At 44.6% G+C, this 21,023-nt stretch overlaps 2 protein-coding genes across 2 annotated transcripts in view; one reads left to right on the plus strand and one right to left on the minus strand.

The window, feature by feature from the left end:
* Positions 1-812: 812 nt before the first annotated feature.
* LOC308172838 (heat shock protein beta-1-like) lies at positions 813-7,955 on the plus strand (the record flags this gene model as incomplete). The annotated part of the gene is made up of 3 exons (XM_080547786.1): positions 813-1,065; positions 6,782-6,951; positions 7,812-7,955. The coding sequence occupies 3 exons, from the start codon at positions 813-815 to the stop codon at positions 7,953-7,955; spliced, it is 567 nt and encodes a 188-aa protein (XP_080403912.1).
* Positions 7,956-14,369: 6,414 nt separating this feature from the next.
* Positions 14,370-21,023, minus strand: part of LOC308172884 (chloride channel protein 2-like) — a gene marked incomplete at both ends in the record, with an annotated part of 96,777 nt that continues 90,123 nt past the window's right edge. The window contains 4 exons of the mRNA XM_080547840.1: positions 14,370-14,564; positions 16,379-16,465; positions 17,989-18,093; positions 18,869-18,907. Of these exons, the coding sequence (XP_080403966.1) occupies positions 14,370-14,564; positions 16,379-16,465; positions 17,989-18,093; positions 18,869-18,907 (426 nt within the window). The remainder of the gene's footprint in view (positions 14,565-16,378; positions 16,466-17,988; positions 18,094-18,868; positions 18,908-21,023) is intronic.

Below are 21,023 nucleotides of genomic sequence, written 5' to 3' on the forward strand. Positions count from 1 at the left end.
CCCCTGCCCCCTCCGAGTCCGCCAGTGCACACATGTGAGCATTCTTTTCAGTAAAGTTTAACTAAACTAATTTACATCAGACACCCTGACTAATCAATATTTACAGAACAAATGATAAGCAAAAATACGTAATGCTAATGGAGTATACTAAATATATGCATGGTCACATGACACCAGCTAACAAACAAACCAACATACCTCTGGTTCAACCTGCTATCTCTGACTGCATACCTAAAACATGCACCCCCTCCTAATCTCTGTCACTTTGTGTGTGTGTGTGTGTGTATGTGTGTGTGTATGTGTATGTGTGTGTGTGTGTGTGTGTGTGTGTGTGTGTGTGTGTGTGTGTGTGTGTGTGTGTGTGTGTGTGTGTGTGTGTGTGTAAGAGAGAGAACAAGAGAGAGGGGGGGGGTCCTCCACCCTTATCTACTTTTCCGTTATTCCTGGCTCTCCTCATTAGACACAGAACCTTTTATGGGGTTTAGGGGCCACAGCGCGCCACAGCGCGCCACTTTCCCATAATGCCTTAGTGCTGTGCTAAACTCTTCTAGGACTCAGACAGAAGTGTCAAACGCAGAGAGCTCTGTGTCAGCCTTGTATCTCTCTCTCTCTCTCTCTCTCTCTCTCTCTCTCTCTCTCTCTCTCTCTCTCTCGTGTGTGAACAGTGGGCAAAGGAACAGATATTTTCTTAGGTGCACTAATTAGCTTAGGATTCTAACCTACGAAAGGGCTGCCAGCTTTCTTCTTCTTACGTATTCAAGGCTACAACCTCCTCTCTGTGTTGGAGTGTGTGTGTGTGTGTGTTCCTCACCATGGCCTCTCTGACCAGCTCTTCATCCAGCCGATCCTCTTCCTCTTACCGCTCCTCAGCACGCTACAGCAGCAGCAGCAGCTCCTTCAGATCAGAGGGGCCTACGGGGGGGGCAGCGGACCCCCTGGACCCCCTGTTTGAGCCCTTCCTGGACGCCGCGGGACCCCACAGCCTGTTTACAGAGGAGGGGGCCGGAGCCCCCCTGTGTCTACCTTCTTTCAGCCGACACCGCCGGGAGTCCTATGGGTACTCAAGTGAGTGGAGCGAATTACGTGTGAAATGAGCATGCTAGCAGGTGTTTTCATATAAAATGTTAGATATTATATCAGCTACAGCTGACTAGTGAGCCTGCATCAACCTTAATGCTATTCAAGTGCAAGAAGATGACATTTGTCTTCGCCGTTTAAGACACACACATCGTCGAACGTTCGAACGATTAGCAACAGCGTTCGAACGATTAGATTTTGATGGCCCGGTCAAGATTTGGCAGTGCCACGATTTGGCATGACAGAGCCCTTTTCACACACAGTTCCCTGTAAATGACATGGAATCCCAACCCGGGACCGCCGTGATTGTTGGCCCGCTGGGGTCGAGGGCGGCTAGGGAGGACACTGGGTACATAAGGTTCAGAGATAGGAAATGTTAGAATAGGTATAGCATAGCATAGAGTACAGCACAGTGTTTTATTTGTATAGTATAGTATAGTGGATAGTGTACATAGCCTTTATTTATGTAAACCAGCTCTTTTCCCTTCTTGTTTTTAGTTTTTTTTCCTAGCACCAGGGGAGCCCCCCCTCCCAAATTTCGTTGTATGGTACCTGTACTATATCAATGACAATAAAGACCATTCATTCATTCATTCATTCATTCATGGATGTGGAAGCTGGGGAAGGGAAAGGGGGATGTTGGGTTAGAGAGGCAAACCTGCGGTGAGCAGTCACTGGAGTGCTTTAACACTAGAACAGCCGTGAGGGGTCATTTGAGTAAAGAAAAGTGTTACATCTTTGCACTCAATCAAATTTCAGGACCCTCCTTTCATGACTTTTCCTAGATATGTGCGTTCTACCACCCCAGTATCCTTACATTTTCAAAATGACATCAGGATAAGCTAGTATAAAGCTATTTTGCCGTTTTTCTGTGTAGGAAGCAGGCTAATTTACAAGCGGCCAACTAGTGGTTGTTGTGTGTAAATAGCAGCTTAGCATTGTAAAGAGGCGGCTCTTTTAGTTGGTAAAAAAGGCATGGCTGTTCTATTGTTAAAGATGTCTATGGAAAGAAGGGGGGGGGGGGTGAGAGAAATGGCAGAAAGCGGGTGAAGGACTGACTAAATCTATTTTCATTTGCGTTAACGAGATGAGACAAAAACGTTAGTGACGTTGACGAGACGAAAATGGATCTTTGAGAATCAAAACGAGACGAGACTAAAACATTAGTGGTGTGAGTGACGGACATTGAAATTGCATGAATTATTTTTCCCAACCGTGCATGCATCTACTGGGATCTTTGCAAAATCGAAGCGAATCAGTGCGTCCTTGTCATTGGTCGAATGCCGCCCGAGTCCTACCCCTTTCTTCTAGAGGTTACCTATGTATCCGCTTGTTAAGTGGTGACGTGTTTCCGGGTCCAACGTTGGCTGAGGCGCTGTCTTCGAAATGCCGAAATAATAATAATAATAAATTATATTTATATAGCGCTTTTCCGAGGCTCAAAGACGCTGACAATGGAGAAAACGGGAAAGTGTTGTGTCCCTTGTTGTATGAATAGATCCGAGTCTAAAAAAACGATTAAACTGTCATTCTACCGCTGTAGTTCACAGGGACTCTGGTGGAGGGAATTTCTGGTTTGGACTCGGAAATGGCTAAACGTCACTTTTGACGTCAGACTTAACAAGCGGATAGCCTATACATAGCGATGTTCTATGTTGTTAGCTGCTAGCCAAGCCCGGATTATCCATATATTGCATCGGGTGAATGCCCTGGGGCACCAGCCAATGGGGGGGCACAAAATTATTCGGACAATGAAGAGACCTTTAAAATATTTTGCGCACATTTTTAAAATATAGGCTATATTTGCTGGAAGTCATCCACACAGGTACAAAACTAACGGTTATATTTAGGCTATAATTTAGAAAAAGATAAATAATTGCGAGTTCGGTGTAAGTGCCCCCCCCCCCAGTCATAGACAAGTGCGCGATTCATCAGAGCAACGCATCCGGGTACTTTCCCCTCCCGTAATGTCCACGCCCCTTTTTGGGTGATAGAAGCGGAGAAGTTTGAATGGCGGTCAATGGGAATTTCTGGTCTTCGCTACTTTAATCCGATAAAATAAGAAAACCGTAGTGCTTTTTAGGTATTAGGAGCCCAAATCCGATGGCCAGTTAGTCAAACTATTATATAGTGTCGTTGCCGATCAATGATCGACGTCGTTATATAGAGAAAATTTATGAAATAGGGGTTGATGCATCAGAGCCGTCATACGTCATCTCCCTGTCATCTGGGATTTGTAGTTCTTCATTTGATTTGCCGTGGTCCTAACGTCTTCACCTCCAGTCCCCCCAACAGCGTTTGCTTTCGTTTCTTCTTTGAACATTTATCTCCCATGATTACAATAGAAATATCATGCACAGTAGCACTAGTCGATAGCCGTTATGGGTGAAGGGTTAGTAGGTACTAAGCAGTGGTGTGCCGTCAGGGCCAGCAAGGCCTTCTCTGCTGGCCTAAACATCATCAGAATATACATTTAATTTTTATATATTTTTTCTACAAATATGTATTAAATTATTCCCGTAGTCTATTCTCTTCATTTCATAGCTTTCCTCTTGGTTGCGCTGCTTCCAGACATTTGGAGGGCTGGCCTTTAGCTTTTATCCAATCAATTTCAGCCATAATGTGTTGCCAGGGTACCAAGAAATCTGCCCGCCTGCAGATTCAACAGTGGCGCGAGTACAGATTGTAATTTAAAGTGAGCGAGAAAAGAGCTGTGGCGTACCGTGGTCAGATCTCGAGTTGGCGAGCAAATCCAAGCAAATCCGACGAAGGGGCCTTCTGGATGGCGGAGCACCTGATCAGCACCTGCACGTCTTTTGATTGGATACAAACTATTGGGAGGCGGAGCTAGCACACTGAACTTGATCTCGCTAATTTGTGTAGATTTAAGCTGTTGTTCTACAAGCAGCCACAATGGCTGAAGGAGGAGAAGAGGTAGATTTGGTGGCAGATATTATAACAACAAAGAAAAGTTAGACATAATCAGAAGAGAACGGCCAACCCCGACGTTAGCGACGCTATCCATGTAAAAGGACGTATTGGTGGAACTGATCAACTGTACAACAGAGTCATTGAAGTCTTCTTGAGGAAAGAAAGGAGGATGGATTTTGTGTTCAAATAATCAGTTGTTTTGGTGAGTACAAAGCATTTAATGTTTTCTGCAAGAGATGTACTGAGCGACCCTGGGGTCCGTAGATACAGATAGTGTGTTGTGTTGCCTGTCTCAGCTGTGTGAGTAAGTGGGGCTTCAATGCGATCTTCTAACCACTTCCCGGGCTGCTACCATGGAAAACGACACACCCCCGTGACCGTATGAACACGAGGAAGATAACCGGCCTTAAATGGAACCTCGATACGGTTCTCCTATCGAGATCGACGGACCGCAAAGTTCGGGAAATAACTGACGCTTTCGTTTTCATGCAATGAATTGAATACACCCAGACAAGGTGCCGCTATAATAACAATGGCAACGCCCGGTTATACTGCGTTTCTGTCTAAATGTATAGTTTCTAGAGCCATGGCGTGTCATAATGATGGTATTAAGAGGTGGAATAATTCAGGTAGGACATCACTGAAGGCCTAGGTGTGAAATGCACCGCCCGCCACTGGTACTAAGTAGTACCTTAGTAGGCTAGATAGTAGGGGGGGGGGGGGGGGGGGGCACACATCAAGTCTGGTCACCCTAGGGCACCCTAGGGGGTTAATCCGGGCCTGCTGCTAGCTACCAAGTTTGTCAGATTTCAATGTATGACACATCATTTAACAATCTGCACTTTGATAATCTATTTTAAAAGAAAATGAAAAATGACCTTGCCACCAGCTCCTGTCACATAATATGTATAATAATCTATAGGCCTATTATGTATGCATGTGTAATATAATATATCATAATGGACACATGACTTTCAGTTCAGTAGAATGCCTTTTTGTAGACAAAAAGGTACAGGGGGAAGTGAGAAGGTGGTCAGTTAATAAAGCGTGAGTTTAGAATGAGAAGGTTCTATCTCCGTTTAGGGTCGTTCAGAGATATTGAGCGTCAACGTTTTTACATTCCATTATGTTTTGTGAGATGGAACCTTTGTATTTTATTAATTACTAACTAAAAAATGTCAACATTTTAAAAATAACACCACACAGGCATTAATAAACACCTAATGGATCAGATTATGTAAAAAACCTCAATTTTGACAAAAATGGAGATAGAACCTTATAATTCTAACGTCACGAAAGGTAGAGATAATAGCAGCTAGAGGGGAAAGAAACAGCTCCCCTGAGGTAATGACCTGCTGTCTATAGTAAAGTACTGTGGGGCTCCACTGGTCCATATAAAGAGCTCTAACAGCAATAAGAGGCTGAGTGTTGGGCTGTGGTGCAGTGAAACGACCATGGAGATGATGATAAAAACACATAAAGAGTCATAAACAGATCACATGAAGTGTTTAAGAGATTCAGTGATTCTCGCCACTCTATAAAATCATAATGATGTTATGGCTTTATTTATTTTTTATTTTTTATGGACTGGCTGATGCAGCTAGATGGCTTAATAGCCCATATCCCAATTAATATGACATTATAGAGTTAAATGTGTTCATGCGTTGAACTCAGATGAAAAAAGTGTTAAGAATGTGGAAACAGATTTTAATGAGAGTATAATGAGAAAACATGTAAAAAAAACAACAACATGTAAACATGAAAACATCTACATATATAGCCACAAATGCTATATAAATGCCTTTTTCCCCCCTCCAGATGGACACTAAATGTGTTACTGTATGTCCTAACCAGAACCTTCTATCACTCATTAGCTTTTTTTTTTTAATAAATTTGTTTTTCAGATTTGATCCCTTTTTCACCCAATTTGGTAGCCAATTGAACCCAACCTAGCATCCAATTATCTACTGCCTATTGCGAAGGATCCGCCGCACGACCCCGTGGCCGGCAGTCCCAGATGAGATCGCCAGGCAGACTAGCTGACTGGCTCCTCGAGCCCAGCACCGTTATTCTGGCACCCCGGGGGCGCTGTTGCGCGACGGATCCTTGTCCGGAAATACTCCTATACCGCCCTCGGGAGCGGCCGCCCAATATGCCGCTCCCCGTGTGTGCCCCAGCCATATCCGGATCTGGCGAGCTGGGATTCGATCCCAGTCCCCGGTGGGCAGCTTGCACTAGTGGCCAGTGCTTAGACCGCTACACCACCGTGGGGCTCACTCATTAGCTTTAATGGCAATGTGCTCAAGTTTGGACATCAAAATAAAATACAATCCCTCGCAAACGAACGAACAATCAACGTTTACCACCGTTTACCACCTATTGCTTTGATTCATTCAGCTTTTCTTCTTGTTACTGTGGTAAGGTCATGTCTCTCTCTCTTTTTTATGTGCTTGTGTGTGTGTGTGTGTGTGAGAGGGAGAGAGAGAGAGAGAGAGAAAGTGTGTGTGTGTGAGAGAGAGAGAGAGAGAGAGAGAGAGAGAAAGTGTGTGTGTGTGTGAGAGAGAGAGAGAGAGAGAGAGAGAGAGAGAGAAAGTGTGTGTGTGAGAGAGAGAGAGAGAGAGAAAGAGAAAGTGTGTGTGTGTGAGAGAGAGAGAGAGAGAGAGAGAGAGAGAGAGAGAGAGAGAGAGAGAGAGAGAGAGAGAGAGAGAAAGTGTGTGTTTGTGCGTAGTTAGTTGGGTCATGTCTCTCTCTTTTTGCTTCCTCCCCCTCCCAGGCTCAACAGAGGCAGGCTTGACTGGCCGTCCCGCCAGTCTGGGGGAGATGAGGTCAGGGCTGCTACAGGAGGAGGACAGCTACTACATGTCAGCTGACGTCAGTCAATTTGAACCTCAGGACGTGGTGTTGATAGCCTTCAACCACAACATAGTCATCCACGCTGAAAAGGTTAGTGTGTGTGTGTGTGTGTGTGTGTGTGTGTGGGTGTAGTCTCATCTCTTGCCTGGAGATTTTTTTTAGATTAGCCAATCTGGCTTGGATTGAATTGGACAGTGAAATGGGAGAATGTGTGTGTGTGTGTGTGTGTGTTTGCAATTAGTGCAGATAGATGTTTAATGATGTGCCTGGTTGTGGCCTGGGGTGGTCCAGTGGTCTAGCACCACGGCCTATGCTGCACACAGACGCCCATGTCGACATGGGTTTGAATCTGGCTCATGCCCCGCTGACATACCCTCTCTTCCTTACTTCCTGTCTTTCTCTACTGTGTCTCTGCCCAATAAAAAAAACATAATAAATAGACTGAGATTTCCCTGGATGTTTGTTACACTGCTTTAGCTGTGGGACTGGGAGAGCCGGAGCCGAGCTATTGTTTCATTTCTTCAGTTTATAATAATAAAAAAAGAAAAAGAAAAACTACTGCCCCACTCAAAAAAAATAACCTATATAAAAAGTATTATCCACCTGGTTATTGTCTATAGTAGGAAGAGGGAGAGGTGTGGAGTGGTGAGGCGATGACAGCCTCGTGTAGTCTTGGGCCCTAGCTGACTGTCCTAATCAATTGTAAATGGCAGTGAAGAGAGGAGGAAGTGTTTCTGCTGGGCTGGGAAATAATATGACACAAGCTGGAGGAATTCTGGGTAAAACCACCTCCTTCTTCTTTCCTCTAAGGCTTTGCTTGGACGTCCAACGCTCTGGATAAAAAAAACTGTCTGTGTCTGTCAACATTCTTCACCCTTTCTCACCTCTTCCCCATCCCTGTACTCCATCCCCTCCTCCCCTCTCTCTCCCTCCATCACTTTCTCACACAGGTGTTAGAGGATGGGAGCGTCAGTAACACATTTACCCATAAGTCTGTGCTGCCAGACGACGTGGACCCCCTGTCGGTCAGTGGTACGCTGACCCCTGAGGGCATGCTGGTGATCAGTGTCAGGAGGAGCGCCACCACCCCGTAACGCTCCAGAGAGACCTCACCTCTGACCTCTCACCTTATACATCTACCATTTTGTTGTGACCATTCTTTTGTATTTTTCATTTGAAAGTTTATACATACAAGCATATGTGATGTTCTATTCATATTTTCATGTTTACTATGAGTTAAAACAGTAAATGGATGAGTAAGTTGTGATGATTATTGCACAACCACACTGAAGAAAGGACTAGGATGAAATGTCTGTGCACGATCAAATAAAGAGAAAAAAGGCAATTCTAGTATTCTCTCTGTGATATTGCACAACCCCCCCCCAAAAAAAGAACAACAAAAAAGATAAATTCCATGGAGAGGGAAGTTAGACAGACACAACAACAAAACAATCCTACTGATAAAAAAACAAAACAGAGAAAAGAGTTCATGAATAAGTAAATAGCTATTATCTCGAGTGTGCTCCGGCGACAATGAACTATGTCCGGGGATATAGAGGCAGTCATATGAAAAAGGATAATTGCTCTGACATGAAGTTTTAAGAGAGGTAAAATTAAATCTCACGCTTGTCATAACTCATCTCCTCTCTCCATTTCGGGCCTCTCTTTCCAACACACAGACACACAGACACACACCGCTGTATCAGAGTTGGAAGTCAGATAGAATTGAGTTTGTTTCCGAGAAACTTTTCTTCAGAGAGCTTGTCTGCACTTCTTAGCAGCAATTACACCAATCTGACTACGAGAAGAACAGGAAGAGGGAACATCTCTGTGGTGACTCATTCTATGCCAGGCGAGAGGAGAGACTTTCACAATGACACCCTCATTCAATATTAATCAACATAAGACACCATTGCAGAGACAAGACCACATCTACTGCATTTCATTGAGAGACAGGTAAACAATAGAACAGATAGCCGTGTTGTGGCATTTTGTCTCTGTCTTTGCTAGTCTACCACTTGCTCTCTTACCCTATGACCCCGCTCACAGTCATGAATGATCTCTAACACACACATCGCCATGAATAATCCAAATCTCTAACACAATTGGCCCAGTGTTGGGTCTCATCTCCGATGGCAGTGTTGTGACTGTTAGTCAGATTAAAGGGATTACAGATTACATACTAGAGACATAATCCAGCACAAAAGCATCAAGAGACAAGACTGTAATCTCATCTGGAACAGGGCTGCTTAAAACACACCCAATCCCAACAGCTATCTGGAATAAAAATATTTCAGAATAAAAGTCCCCCCCAAAAGTATTTCAGAATAAAAGTCCCCCCCAAAAATATTTAAGAATAAAAGTCCCCCCAAAAATATTTCAGAATAAAAGTCCCCAAAAAAATCATTCAGAATAAGTCTTATTTTTTTTAATTTCTGAATAAAAGTCCCCCCAAAAATATTTCAGAATAAAAGTATGAAAAAAGTTTCAGAATAAAAGTCTCCCCAAAATTATTTCAGAATAAAAGTCCCCCAAAATTTTTTCTGAATAAAAGTCCCCCCAAAAATATTTCAGAATAAAAGTCCCCCCAAAAATATTTCAGAATAAAAGTCCCCCCCAAAATATTTCAGAATAAAAGTCCCCCCAAAATCTTTCAGAATAAAAGTCCCCCCAAAAAATCTTTCAGAATAATAGTCCTCAAAAAAATCTTTCTGAATAAAAGTCTGATAAAAGTCTTAAAGAAAAATCTTTCAAAATGAAAGCCCCGCAGCCACGGTTAGCAAAGTTAGATTATGAGAAAAATAATAGACGCAGAACCATGTCGGTGGGTGGAGAACGATACCACAATACCAGCTACGTACTGCACTGTCTGCAGACAATTCCCGGGCATGTGAACTAGGGGTGGGACAAAATATTGATCCAGCGATTTTCTTATCGTGGCCTCTTGCGATACAATAATCGATTCACACCGCCAAATATCGATTTACTATATATGCCGGTATGTTTTTCTGGCAGTTGCGCGTTGTAAAAACTCAAGTGTCAAACTTTACTATCACTAGAAATGATGAGTCAGCCTACAAGGATGAGGTAACAGTCCTGGGGGACTCGTGGTGCCAGGATAAAAATATCTCTCTTAAGGGTTAAGGGTTGTCTCACTAAGGACCTCAACATGATCACTCCACACTCAAGACAAGTGCGTCAGTGCCTGTTTTCCCTCAGGCGGCTGAGAAAACTTGGCATGAGCCCCCAGATACCTCACAAACTTTTACAGATGCACCGGAGAGAGTTATCCTGACTGGCTGTAGCACCACCTGGTAATGGCAGCTGCACCGCCCTTGACTGTAAAGCTCTGCAGAGGGGAGGTGAACATGTCTCATCACGGCCGTGAGCTCCTCCCAGCCGTACAGGATGACATCTACTCTGGAAGGTGAAGAGGAAGATCATCAGGGACAGCGGCCACCCCGCCCTGTTCTCTTGCACCAACAGGTTAAGGAGCAGTTTCTACCCGCAGGCCGCCATACTCAACTGCCAACCCCCCTAACTTAATCCAAGACTCCAGACTACCATTGGTTAAAATCTCTTTATTCATCCCTGATATACAAAACATTGTTTTATTTGTTTGTGTGGAAAAATAGCACTGGATTTGTTACGCTCTGGCTAGTTTGGCCCTTGGGCCCCTCCATAGTGGGCGTTATAACACCATGTACAGTCCATAAGCCTATGTGTTATAACACCATGTACAGTCCATAGGCCTATGTGTTATAACACCATGTACAGTCCATAGGCCTGTGCAGGAAGTAGAAGCTGCCCCTGTCCACTGGTCCATGGTTAAGGTTTGGAGTAGGGGTCGTGTCATCTGATCCTAGATCTGTGGTCCAGGACAGCTTCTACCTCGTGCAACAGCTCAGTACAAGCAGCAGGATCCAGAAAGGGCCAAGGAGCCAGACAGCCAGGTGCCGAGGACACACACACACTGCCCCTCTCTCCGTACGTACACACACATCTGTGCGTTCATTAGTGTTCATCGTATACATAACATCTTTTTTACACCTTTTCAATTTCATTACAAAAATAACGTTATCTTGCATTCATATCAAGTCATAATATTAAAATCTGGTTACAAAGAAGTGAGATGAACGATCGTTATTGCACAATTATCTAATAATGGATTACCTAATAATAGATCATTCAAATAAGAAATTAGAAATGAACACAACAAAAAAATAATCACAGACCTCTTCTATTTGATTAACAATGTTGATTAGTGAATCTGGTAGTGAATGGGTTTACGCCCAAATGGAAAAGAAAATAGAAGGAGTGACTCCATTATGAAGGCAAAGAATGAAAAAAACCATCAAAAAAAGAAACAAATAAACAAAAAACAAATCAAACGTGTGTTTTCATCTGTCCCTAAGGCTGGCTTGGGGGACCGACGACGACGGCACGTTGCCATGGTGATTAGGTATAATTGCACACTGCACTGACACACCACCTTCCTCCGTTAAGCGTGCACGTCTGTCTGTATGTGTGTGTGTGCAGTTTAGGACTACCATTTCGTGACGTTAGAATTATAAGGTTCTATCTCTATTTATGTCAAAATTTAGTTTTTTACATAATCTGATCCATTAGGTGTTTATTAATGCCTGTGTGGTATTTTTTAAAATGTTTGACATGACATTTTTTAGTTAGTAATTAATAAAATACAAAGGTTCCATCTCACAAAACATAATGGAATGTAAAAACGTTGACGCTCAATATCTCTGAAATACCCTAAACGGAGATAGAACCTTATAATTCTAAGCTCACTATTTGGGTTGTCATCTCTATCCTAAATGTAATCAGTTACAGAGCACACCTATTACCCTGGCTTCAGCAAGGTCATGAGTTAACGCAGGCACTTGTGAAATGAGGATGTTCTATACTGACCACAGAGCATTAGGCAACCTATAGGTCACCTTAAACATTCCTTAACATATTCAAATACTCCTTAAAAGTGTCTTTTACATCAGGTAGTATGTAGGTCTCATTCTGCTAGCGTTATAGTGTTATTTACATTGTACAAATGTCCATATAAACATTGTAGAAATGTTTTGTACATGCTGCAACATTGAAACAAGACATGAAAAAAATACAACATACTCAACAACAGAGAAATTCAGGAAGAGCATTTAAACATTCTACAAAAGATGGATCAATTAGATTTTAAATTAATTATTATATTGTACAGCGATGATATGTTAAATATATATTAAATCTGTAAACCTATAGTAATATTTTAAGTTACACATCCCAAAAAGCCCCACCCTTTTCCCCAAAAATAAGCGATGATTAAATTAATATTTCCATATGTTTTGTTCAATAGTTTTTTGGTCATAATTATGATAGAAGAATAAGAATATAATCAAATCTAGTAAAAAACAACAACTGTATCCTTCAGATTCACATGCTCTCCTTCATGCAAAGCCATGCTTTCACAGAGGTGTGTGTGTGTATGCACTGCATGCATTTGTGTGCACATTTTACTTTCAGTGGCAGTGAACCACAGAAAATAAAACGGTGTGTGTGCGTGTGTGTTTTATGTGGTGATAATTAAGGCATCTACATAACCACAGATAACCACAGATACTCTGAGAGATGGCGTTAGCGAGCAGACATCGTTATTACGTGAAAGAAATAACAGCAAAGAAAAAGAATAGTGGAAAGATTGTTTAACCCAGGAAGTGATTCATCAGGCCTTTCAGTACAAAAAAACACAAAAAAAGATAAGGGAGGGAGGAAGACAAAACAAAACAACAAAATGATCACTGTCTGCCAATAAGAGAGAGAGTGCATAGAGGACAAATATAGCCTAGAAATTATTAATCATGAATAGTTCAATACATTCATTCAACTGATCTGGGGAAGTCATGCAGATCAAGTCCAGACTGTTATAGCATAAGGCATAACCAAGTAAAAAACGAGTGCCATTGGACCATCTTAAACTGCTCAATATTTCAGTATTTATGGCTGGTTTGTGCCACTGAGAGCTTTGTATGTGTGGTCAGTATTGATAAATGGTAGACAGCACTGAATGCTCCTTATTGGTCAGAATGGATTTGCTAAACAGTTTCTCACTGGTCTGTTTGAGAAACTAGTTGTCGTTGAGATATCTAATGTCAGTCACGCACAGGTTAGCCAGTGTGAGTTGAGCAGGCTATAACCATTTTGGTAGGACAATCCCATCCGAGGGGCATTTGACGTTGGCAAACCAACAGCTACCCTGGGTTCTATCGAAGACAACGCCCAAAGCAGAATGTAAGATAACAGTAAAAAGGCTTACATTTCTTCTTTCTATCCTCCCTTTCACCCCGCCTCCCTCTCTTCCTGTCTCCTCCAGTCCAACACACTCAGTCAGGGTTATTAAGAGCTATATTTAGAGAAAAACTCTCTTCTCTTTGAATGTGCAGGGTCTTATTAAAACCTGTGTGTGCGTGTGTGTTCAAGGCCATGTCTTTGAAAGGAGTTCACAGCATGTGTGTTGAAGAACGGTGAAAGATAATGTGTTTACACATTCTCGCACCACTATTTCCCTACATACGTACAAGTCTGTTTGCATAGACTGTTCTCTCTCCCCCAGATTCACTGACTAAACCGATGCGGAGACAAGAAGTGAGGAAAAGCAGGGGAGAGAAAGAGGAGAAATCGAGAAAACCATGGAGATGTCCACCAATGTGTGACGTGTCAAGGTGGGGACTACTTATGGGAGAGGGGGGGGGTTAACACAAAAATCATTCCAAGATGATGGCAACTAAAAAAAACTGTAAGACTGAAATTTGTTCAAAAAGAAGACAATTCAAATCCTATTTAGTAAGAGTTGGTTTGCTACCTCCCTCGTTCAAATATATACACACAAATACATACGCTCAATAGATACACTCACATTTACAGTACATACATACACAGTACATCTCTTCTTGCTGAATTCTATGCATATGGAAAGTCCCCAAAAACAAAAACGACTAACTTTGAAAATCTTCTTCTCGAACCGAGACATACTCGTCCCAGTTGCATAAAACAAACGCCTGTCCCTTTTTAGTTCTAAACCCCCCTCCCCTGTTTCCTACTCTGGTTTCGACTCGTTTTCTAGTGCCACGGTAACCGCCTCCTCTGTCCCCCGTCCACACACACATCTCTTCCGCTGTGGCGTCCCCCAGGAGAGCCGGGCAGTCTTCAGTGTCTGTCACTCCTCAGGAGTGTTTGGTTGGGTCAGTGCAGGGTCCAGAGAGACCCACTGGAGATGTAATGGACAGGAGGGAGGAGAAGGAGGAGCGATGGAGGAGGGAAGGATTCAGGAAGGGAGGAGACAGACAGTAGGGCTAGGAGTGGAGACAAACTCATTATTCCAGAATTAAATATTGATCCGAGCCCTGAGGTTTTCAGCAACGATTGTGGCTTTTGCGGGGGAGGGGGGGGGGGCAGGGGGGATGCAGTGGAGGTGCCCCCGCACCGCACCGGTGGTGGCAGGTCCCTCACTGGGACTTATCGTCGGAATCGGAGGGCAGGTGCTCGCGGGGGAGGGACATGCTCTTGTGGCGGTCCCACAGCTTGTGCAGCTCCGTGGCCTCGTTGTCGCTGCTGCTGGTGCCGCTGTCGCGGAAGCTGGCCAGCGGGGGGCGTACCTTCACGCCCTTCACCGTCACCGAGCCCTCGATGGCCTTCCGCAGCTACGACAGGAGGAACCAGAGGAAGAGTCAGTAAGAGACATGACGCCCCCAAAGAGCAAAATGCACCCAAAATTCCTGACCCCCCCTGGGTACTGAGATCTGAAATAATTGGATAGCTGTTAACAAATATAGATAGTCCAACTAGCCAATCAAGAGAGCACGTTTCGAGAAGATTATGGGTTGGTTTGGAACTGGGCAGGCAGAGTCAGAAGTGACACCAATCTATCTTGTACTGCTGCAATGGGTTGCAATGGAAATGGCAATCATGGGAAATAAGAAAGAGGTGTTTCCATGGTTATCTAGAATAGGGGAATAGGGCTATGCTGGTGAAGTTTAATTTGGTGAAGTGGGTGAGTGTGTGGATGACGCAACATTGGCATGGTTACGTGGAGGCAACACTCACCTCATAAACCTGACAGTACATGCTTTGAGCACAATCCAATACTTGTACGATATTCTCTCTCTCTCTCTCTCTCTCTCTCTCTCTCTCTCTCTCTGTCTCTCTCTCTCTCCCTCTCTCTCCCTCTCTCCCTCCCTCCCTCCCTCTCTCTCTCCCTCTCTCTCCCTCTCTCCCTCCCTCCCTCTCTCCAGTTATTAGGAGGCATAAGGAATGCTGAAGCCTGCAGATGACACAGTGCAACAGTGCTCTGTGTGTGACAGACGCAGAGACAAGACGCTGCCTCGTTGCCGTTGTGTTTGTTCGCTTGTCTCATGCCAAACAAAAGCCCTAAATGTCAGGGAGCGGAACAGCACTGCGCTTAGCAACAATCCCCCCGTTCTCCAGCCAATTTACAAAGACGGAGCGCTTCAGCCACTGTTGTGTGCGAGGAAAAGGAGAGAGAGACAGAGAGAGATGGAGACAGAGAGAGAGAAAAAGAGAGAGACAGAGAGAGAGAAAGAAAGAGAGAGAGAGAAAGAGAGAAAGAGAGAGAGAAAGAGAGAGGGAGAGAGAGAGAGAGAGAGAGAGAGAGAGAGAGAGAGAGAGAGAGAGAGAGAGAGAGAAAGAGACAGGAACATTAAGCAGCCTTTTGTCTCGCAGTCTGTCACACCAAACAACACACAGGAGGAGTGGAGCTCATTAATACTGAGGGTGTGTGTGTGTGTGTGTGGGGGGGGGGTTAAAGGAGACAGATTGTGAGAGAGTGTGTGTGTGTGTGTGTGTGTGGGGGGGGGGACGGGACTGTGAGAGAGAGAGAGGGAGAGAGATGACATGGTGAGTTATGGTGAAGGTGATGGTTATGTTGATGTATGTGACTATGATGATGATGGTGACGGTTATGGTTCTGTTCTGTCACATAAGGTAAAAATGATGACGATGAATAATGATGATGACATTGTCATATTGATGATGGAACCCCTGCAGTATGTGACCCTAAGCCAGTGGCGCCCGAGCTCCCATCCGGTCATTTCTACCTGCCACTAGCGTGGGGAGCTTCAAGGTAGAGATCAGTCCCCAGTCAGAAGGCAAGAAGGCCCCCAAATAATAATAATAATAATAACGTTTTATTTGTATAGCGCTTTTCCTGCAAATTGCTCCAATCATTATATAATCATCATTTCATTATTTTTTCATTTTCAACATTTGTTGAGGTTGCATCCCTAATGTAAAACTGGCAGTGCATTCCACAATCTGGGAGCATAAAAATGAGAATGCAGCCTCACCAAATCTCTTTTTTTGTACATAAAACCAGCGTCAGAAGACCTGAGAGCTCCTGCTGTCCTGCTGCTCTAAACCGTCAGGACAGCAGGCTGAGGGAGGGCAGCTTGTGCCCCCCTTGTACTGAGGTCACTCCTGGGAGCTGTGTGTCACTCACCTCTTTGAGGGACACCACTCCGATGAGACGTCCGATGCTGGTGACGTAGGCGTGGTCTAACCCCAGCAGGGAGAAGATGGTGTGAGTCTGAAGAAACAGGACAGAAACCTGCAGTTAGAACCAACTAGCTAGAACCAAAAAGCACCACTGAGCTTGACCAGTGGAACAGCTAGAGCATGAGACCAGCTACTGTAGGTAGGATAGGTAGGATCCCTGCTGCTACTGGAAGAAGAAGAAAAACTTGAAATGAATCAAAAGACTGACCGCACGCAGCTTGGAGCCTGCAACCATATCACCGGGAAATATAAAAAACGTATTATTGTCATTTAAATATTTCATCGAATGCAGAACTTTTCCATTTCGTTCGTGAGAACAAACAAAGAAACAAAACAAAAGGGAGATTGGGAAGGGGAGGGGGGGAAGGTCTATGGGAACTTTGTATTTGTACTGCTAAATCGTATTTTTGTTATTGTATTTTCTCCTTTGTTTATTTGTACGTTACCGCTCCCTTGTTTTACTCCCTGAAATAATAATAAAAAATTGATCACAAAAAAAAAAAGAAAACAGGATGGAATACACATTATCCAGACAGGGAGAGATAAAATGCACAAAAAGCGAATCGCTTTTTTCCCCCTCCTTCTACACGCACGCACGCACGCACGCACGCACGGGGCCCTGTGTTTAATATTCTGAGGGAGATTGAGTGTGGTTTTGGGGTGTTGGCAGTGTGCAGTGAGGGTAGGGGGGGGGGTTGATGGATTGGTGCAGGATCCCACTCTTAAATGTTTAAACAGCAGGCACACAGAGCAGGCGAGGAGAGGTGGGGAGGGGGGGTGCATTATGAATGGAGGACATTACACCCTGCCAGAGCTGCCGGCAAGTGAGAAGGAGTGTGTGTGTGTGTGTGTGTGTGTGTGTGTGTGTGTGTGTGTGTGTGTGTGTGTGATGTTTGTGTGTGATGTTTGTGTCGCAGTAAGGAAACTAAATCAACACTGCTCAAAAGCTCCTGCCCGTGCAACCCTGGTCCTTCCTGCTCCTTCAGCAGGGTGGACTGGAGAAGCCGTCGCAGCACTAAACACTAAGGCACTACCCATTTACAATACTAATATGACTATATTAATCATAAGGCTATATTAGGGGGGTACTGGACCATCCAGGCAGGCTCCTCTCAGTGAAGTGGGCAAACAGACAGACAGACAGACAGAAAAAGAGATAGAGGTAGAGACAGAGACACATTTGTGGACATGAGAGATAGACAAACAGAGATAGATAGATAGATAGATAGATAGGAGAGAAAGACAGGAGATAGATAGATAGATAGATAGATAGATAGATAGATAGATAGATAGATAGATAGATAGGACGATAGATAGATCGATAGATAGATAGGAAGATAGATAGATAGGAAGATAGATAGATAGATAGATAGGAAGATAGATAGATAGATAGATAGATAGATACCGTAGATAGAAAGACAAACAGAGAAACAGAGAGACAACCAGAGTAAAGGAGGGGCATGTAGATACTGTAGAGAGAGAAAGACAAGAGGAGAGACCAATAATATGAATCATATAATATCCTATATTATACAGACAGACAGACAGACAGACCTTATGAAGTGAGGTGCGCTCCACCAGTTGGAAGGGGGCGGGGTCTATCTTGCAGTTGTTGAAGTTGACCTGCTCGTCAAGCTGTTGCTCCTCCCACTCTGCGATCTGTAATACCAGAGGAAGAGGATGAAGAGGAGGAGGGCAAAAAGGAGGAGTGACACCATGGACAAATTCCCACACTTGTGGCAGGGCGGTTCCTGTCTGGGTTTTCGGATTTGGTTGGTCTAAACCTCTTGTGTGAGTGTTGCACCGTGCCCCCTGAGTTCAAACAGTTGAAATGAAGGGCCAGACTTGATATGTGAAGGGGAAACTAGATCGGTGAACATAGCGATCAGGACGGTGCCATCAGGCTATGTCGTGACGTTAGAATTATAAGGTTCTATCTCCATTTTTGTCAAAATTACATCTCACAAAACATAATGGAATGTAAAAGCTTTGACGCTCAATATCTCTGAACTGCCCTAAACGGAGATAGAACCTTATCATTCTAAGCTCACGATGTGTTAGGGGTCCTAAGCAAAGGTCTTCAACTCGATGACTCTACAAACACTGGCTACCACTTGTATCTTGAATAGTATTATACTGTATATATAGCTGGGATGGCACAGATGGATTTTTTTTTAGCGTTGGCTGATTTCTAATATGGCCCAAATCCTTTCCCCCAAATCCAACCAGAGTCCTTATCTATATCCCAACTGTGCTTCCTGGGTAATGTAGTTGATCATCTCTGGCTGTAGTCTAGTCAGACAGACAGAGCTAATAGACGGTCATTTGTTTGGTGCCAGCCTTGATAAGGCACAGGCGCTTCATAAACTGGGACAGATCGTTCCCCTGATAGCCAATCAATAGACACTAGTCCTGGAGGAGGGGGGGTTCTCACCTCTCTGATGGTCATGTCATCATCCACGTCTAGATCATCCTAGTGACAGAGTGATAGAGCAGAGGTCAGTACATGCGCACAGACACAGACACAGACACAGACACAGACACAGACACACACACACACACACACACACACACACACACACACACACACACACTCTCTTAACTCAAAACTACAAAACTTGAAAGCACAATCATATTTTCACAATCAGACACATTAGAGCCACACCTGTCTTGTCATAACACTGACCACAAGCTAAACACGGTGACAGAATGAGGATGGAGAGATGTGTATGTATGAAGAAGGCCTACTACACTAATACCCTCATGGATGACCTCAACTGATAAAAATCCTTATCGCGAGATCCTCAAAGCTCTTCTCGATAGACACTAATGTGTCTGACCAGGGGAGCCACAGCCACAATTTGTCCACCTGTGAGAGAGATTTGTACAGTGCTGAGTGGAGGTTTACGGTCTCTAAAAAGGTCTGTCTGTGTGTGTGTGTGTGTGTGTGTGTGTGTGTCTCCACCTCTGCCCAGGAGGCTGGTGGTCATTCGTCTACACGGCTGTGGCGGCAGCCGCAGACCCCCCCTGTAACCCTGGCAACTGTTGCCGAGGGGCCAGTTGAGGCGCTCCACTGTAGAAGGAAGTAGACAGAAGGCAGACGTGCCTAGAGTTGACCTGAGTGACTACATCACATCACCATGGCGATCTACCAGCCGCCCTGGAAGCTCCCCCTCTCCAGGGAGCACATGATGTGGTGTGTAGAGAATACAACAGGTGTGATGACTCCCCCCCCCCCCAGCCCCAGACATACAAGTACATCAACAAGATGATTACGTTTCAGAAACATATACAGTATCTTATAACAAGTCGTACATACTTACTCGCAAACATTTCAACGCACGCACGCACGCGCACACGGACACACACACACACATGCACACGCACACGCACACGGACACACACACACGCACACGCACACGCACACGCAGGTTTTCAGAGAGAAGTGTTTGTGTTTGTGTGTTGATCATAGAAGAGAGGATTGCGTTGTAGTGCAACACAGGGGTGTTAGTGTTTGTTTGATACAACAGGCTAACACCTGCATGTGCGTTGGCAGCGTCTGCATGTTAGGGAGAGAGAGAGGGTGAGACCGTGCATGCAAAGTAGATGCTTGTATAAAGATTAGCTAGTCTATTAAGTGAGCAAATATGCAGGGGCGCCCGTGGATGTGTGGAGACGCGCAAGAGTGGGTGTATGAATCTGAGAATATGAGACAGTGTTCGACTGAGGGTGTGTGTGTGTATGGGGAAAGCAAGTGAGGAAAATGTGTGTGTGTCAGAGAGACAGAGAGAGATGAGAGAGTGTGTATGTGTGTGTGTGTGTGTGTGTGTGGGCGGGTAAGATGCATGCAACCGCAGTCTAGGGACTGGCTGAGTGAGAGGCAGGGAGTGCTGACAGGAGAGAATGAAGCTGTATTGCTGTGCTGTGCTGCTTATGTGACCACCGAACGATTAGAGAGCAGCGACCCTTCTTCCCCTCCCCCCTCTTCCTCCCCCCTGTCCTCCCCCCCTCCCCCCCCCCCCCCCCCCCCAAGGCGATCAATCTCGGTTTCCATCCTGTAGCCAATAACCCAATCAGTGGCTAGGCTCCAGCACTGTGCCAGCAGGGAATAAGGGTGACACACAACCACAAGTAGCAAATCACACAGACCACTGTGCTCCATTCATCTCTCTCTCTCTCTCTCTCTCTCTCTCTCTCTCTCTCTCTCTCTCTCTCTCTCTCTCTCTCTCTCTCTCTCTCTCTCTCTCTCTCCTCTCCCTCCTCCCCGCCCCCCCTCACTCTCCCTCTATTGATCTGAATCTCTGCACCTGCCTTTCTCTAGGTTCTCTCTCTCTCTCTCTCTCTCTCTCTCTCTCTCTCTCTCTCTCTCTCTCTCTCTCTCTCTCAATCTACCTCTGTGCTTTCCATCTGTGTTTCTCCTTCCATCAGATTACATTCTCTTTCTCTTTTTTTCCCCCCCCACAGACGCTAACGAAGGTTTCTAAAGACGGAGATTAAATTAGGCAAGCGGGCATTAATAAAGCATGCGGCCATTACTGGAGCCTCGTCAGAAAACGAGCTGAGCGGGATAATGAGAAAAAACAAACGCC

The sequence above is a fragment of the Nansenia antarctica genome (genome assembly GCF_963989245.1).
Source record: "Nansenia antarctica genome assembly, chromosome: 17".
In the NCBI taxonomy this organism is placed as follows: Eukaryota; Metazoa; Chordata; class Actinopteri; order Argentiniformes; family Microstomatidae; genus Nansenia; species Nansenia antarctica.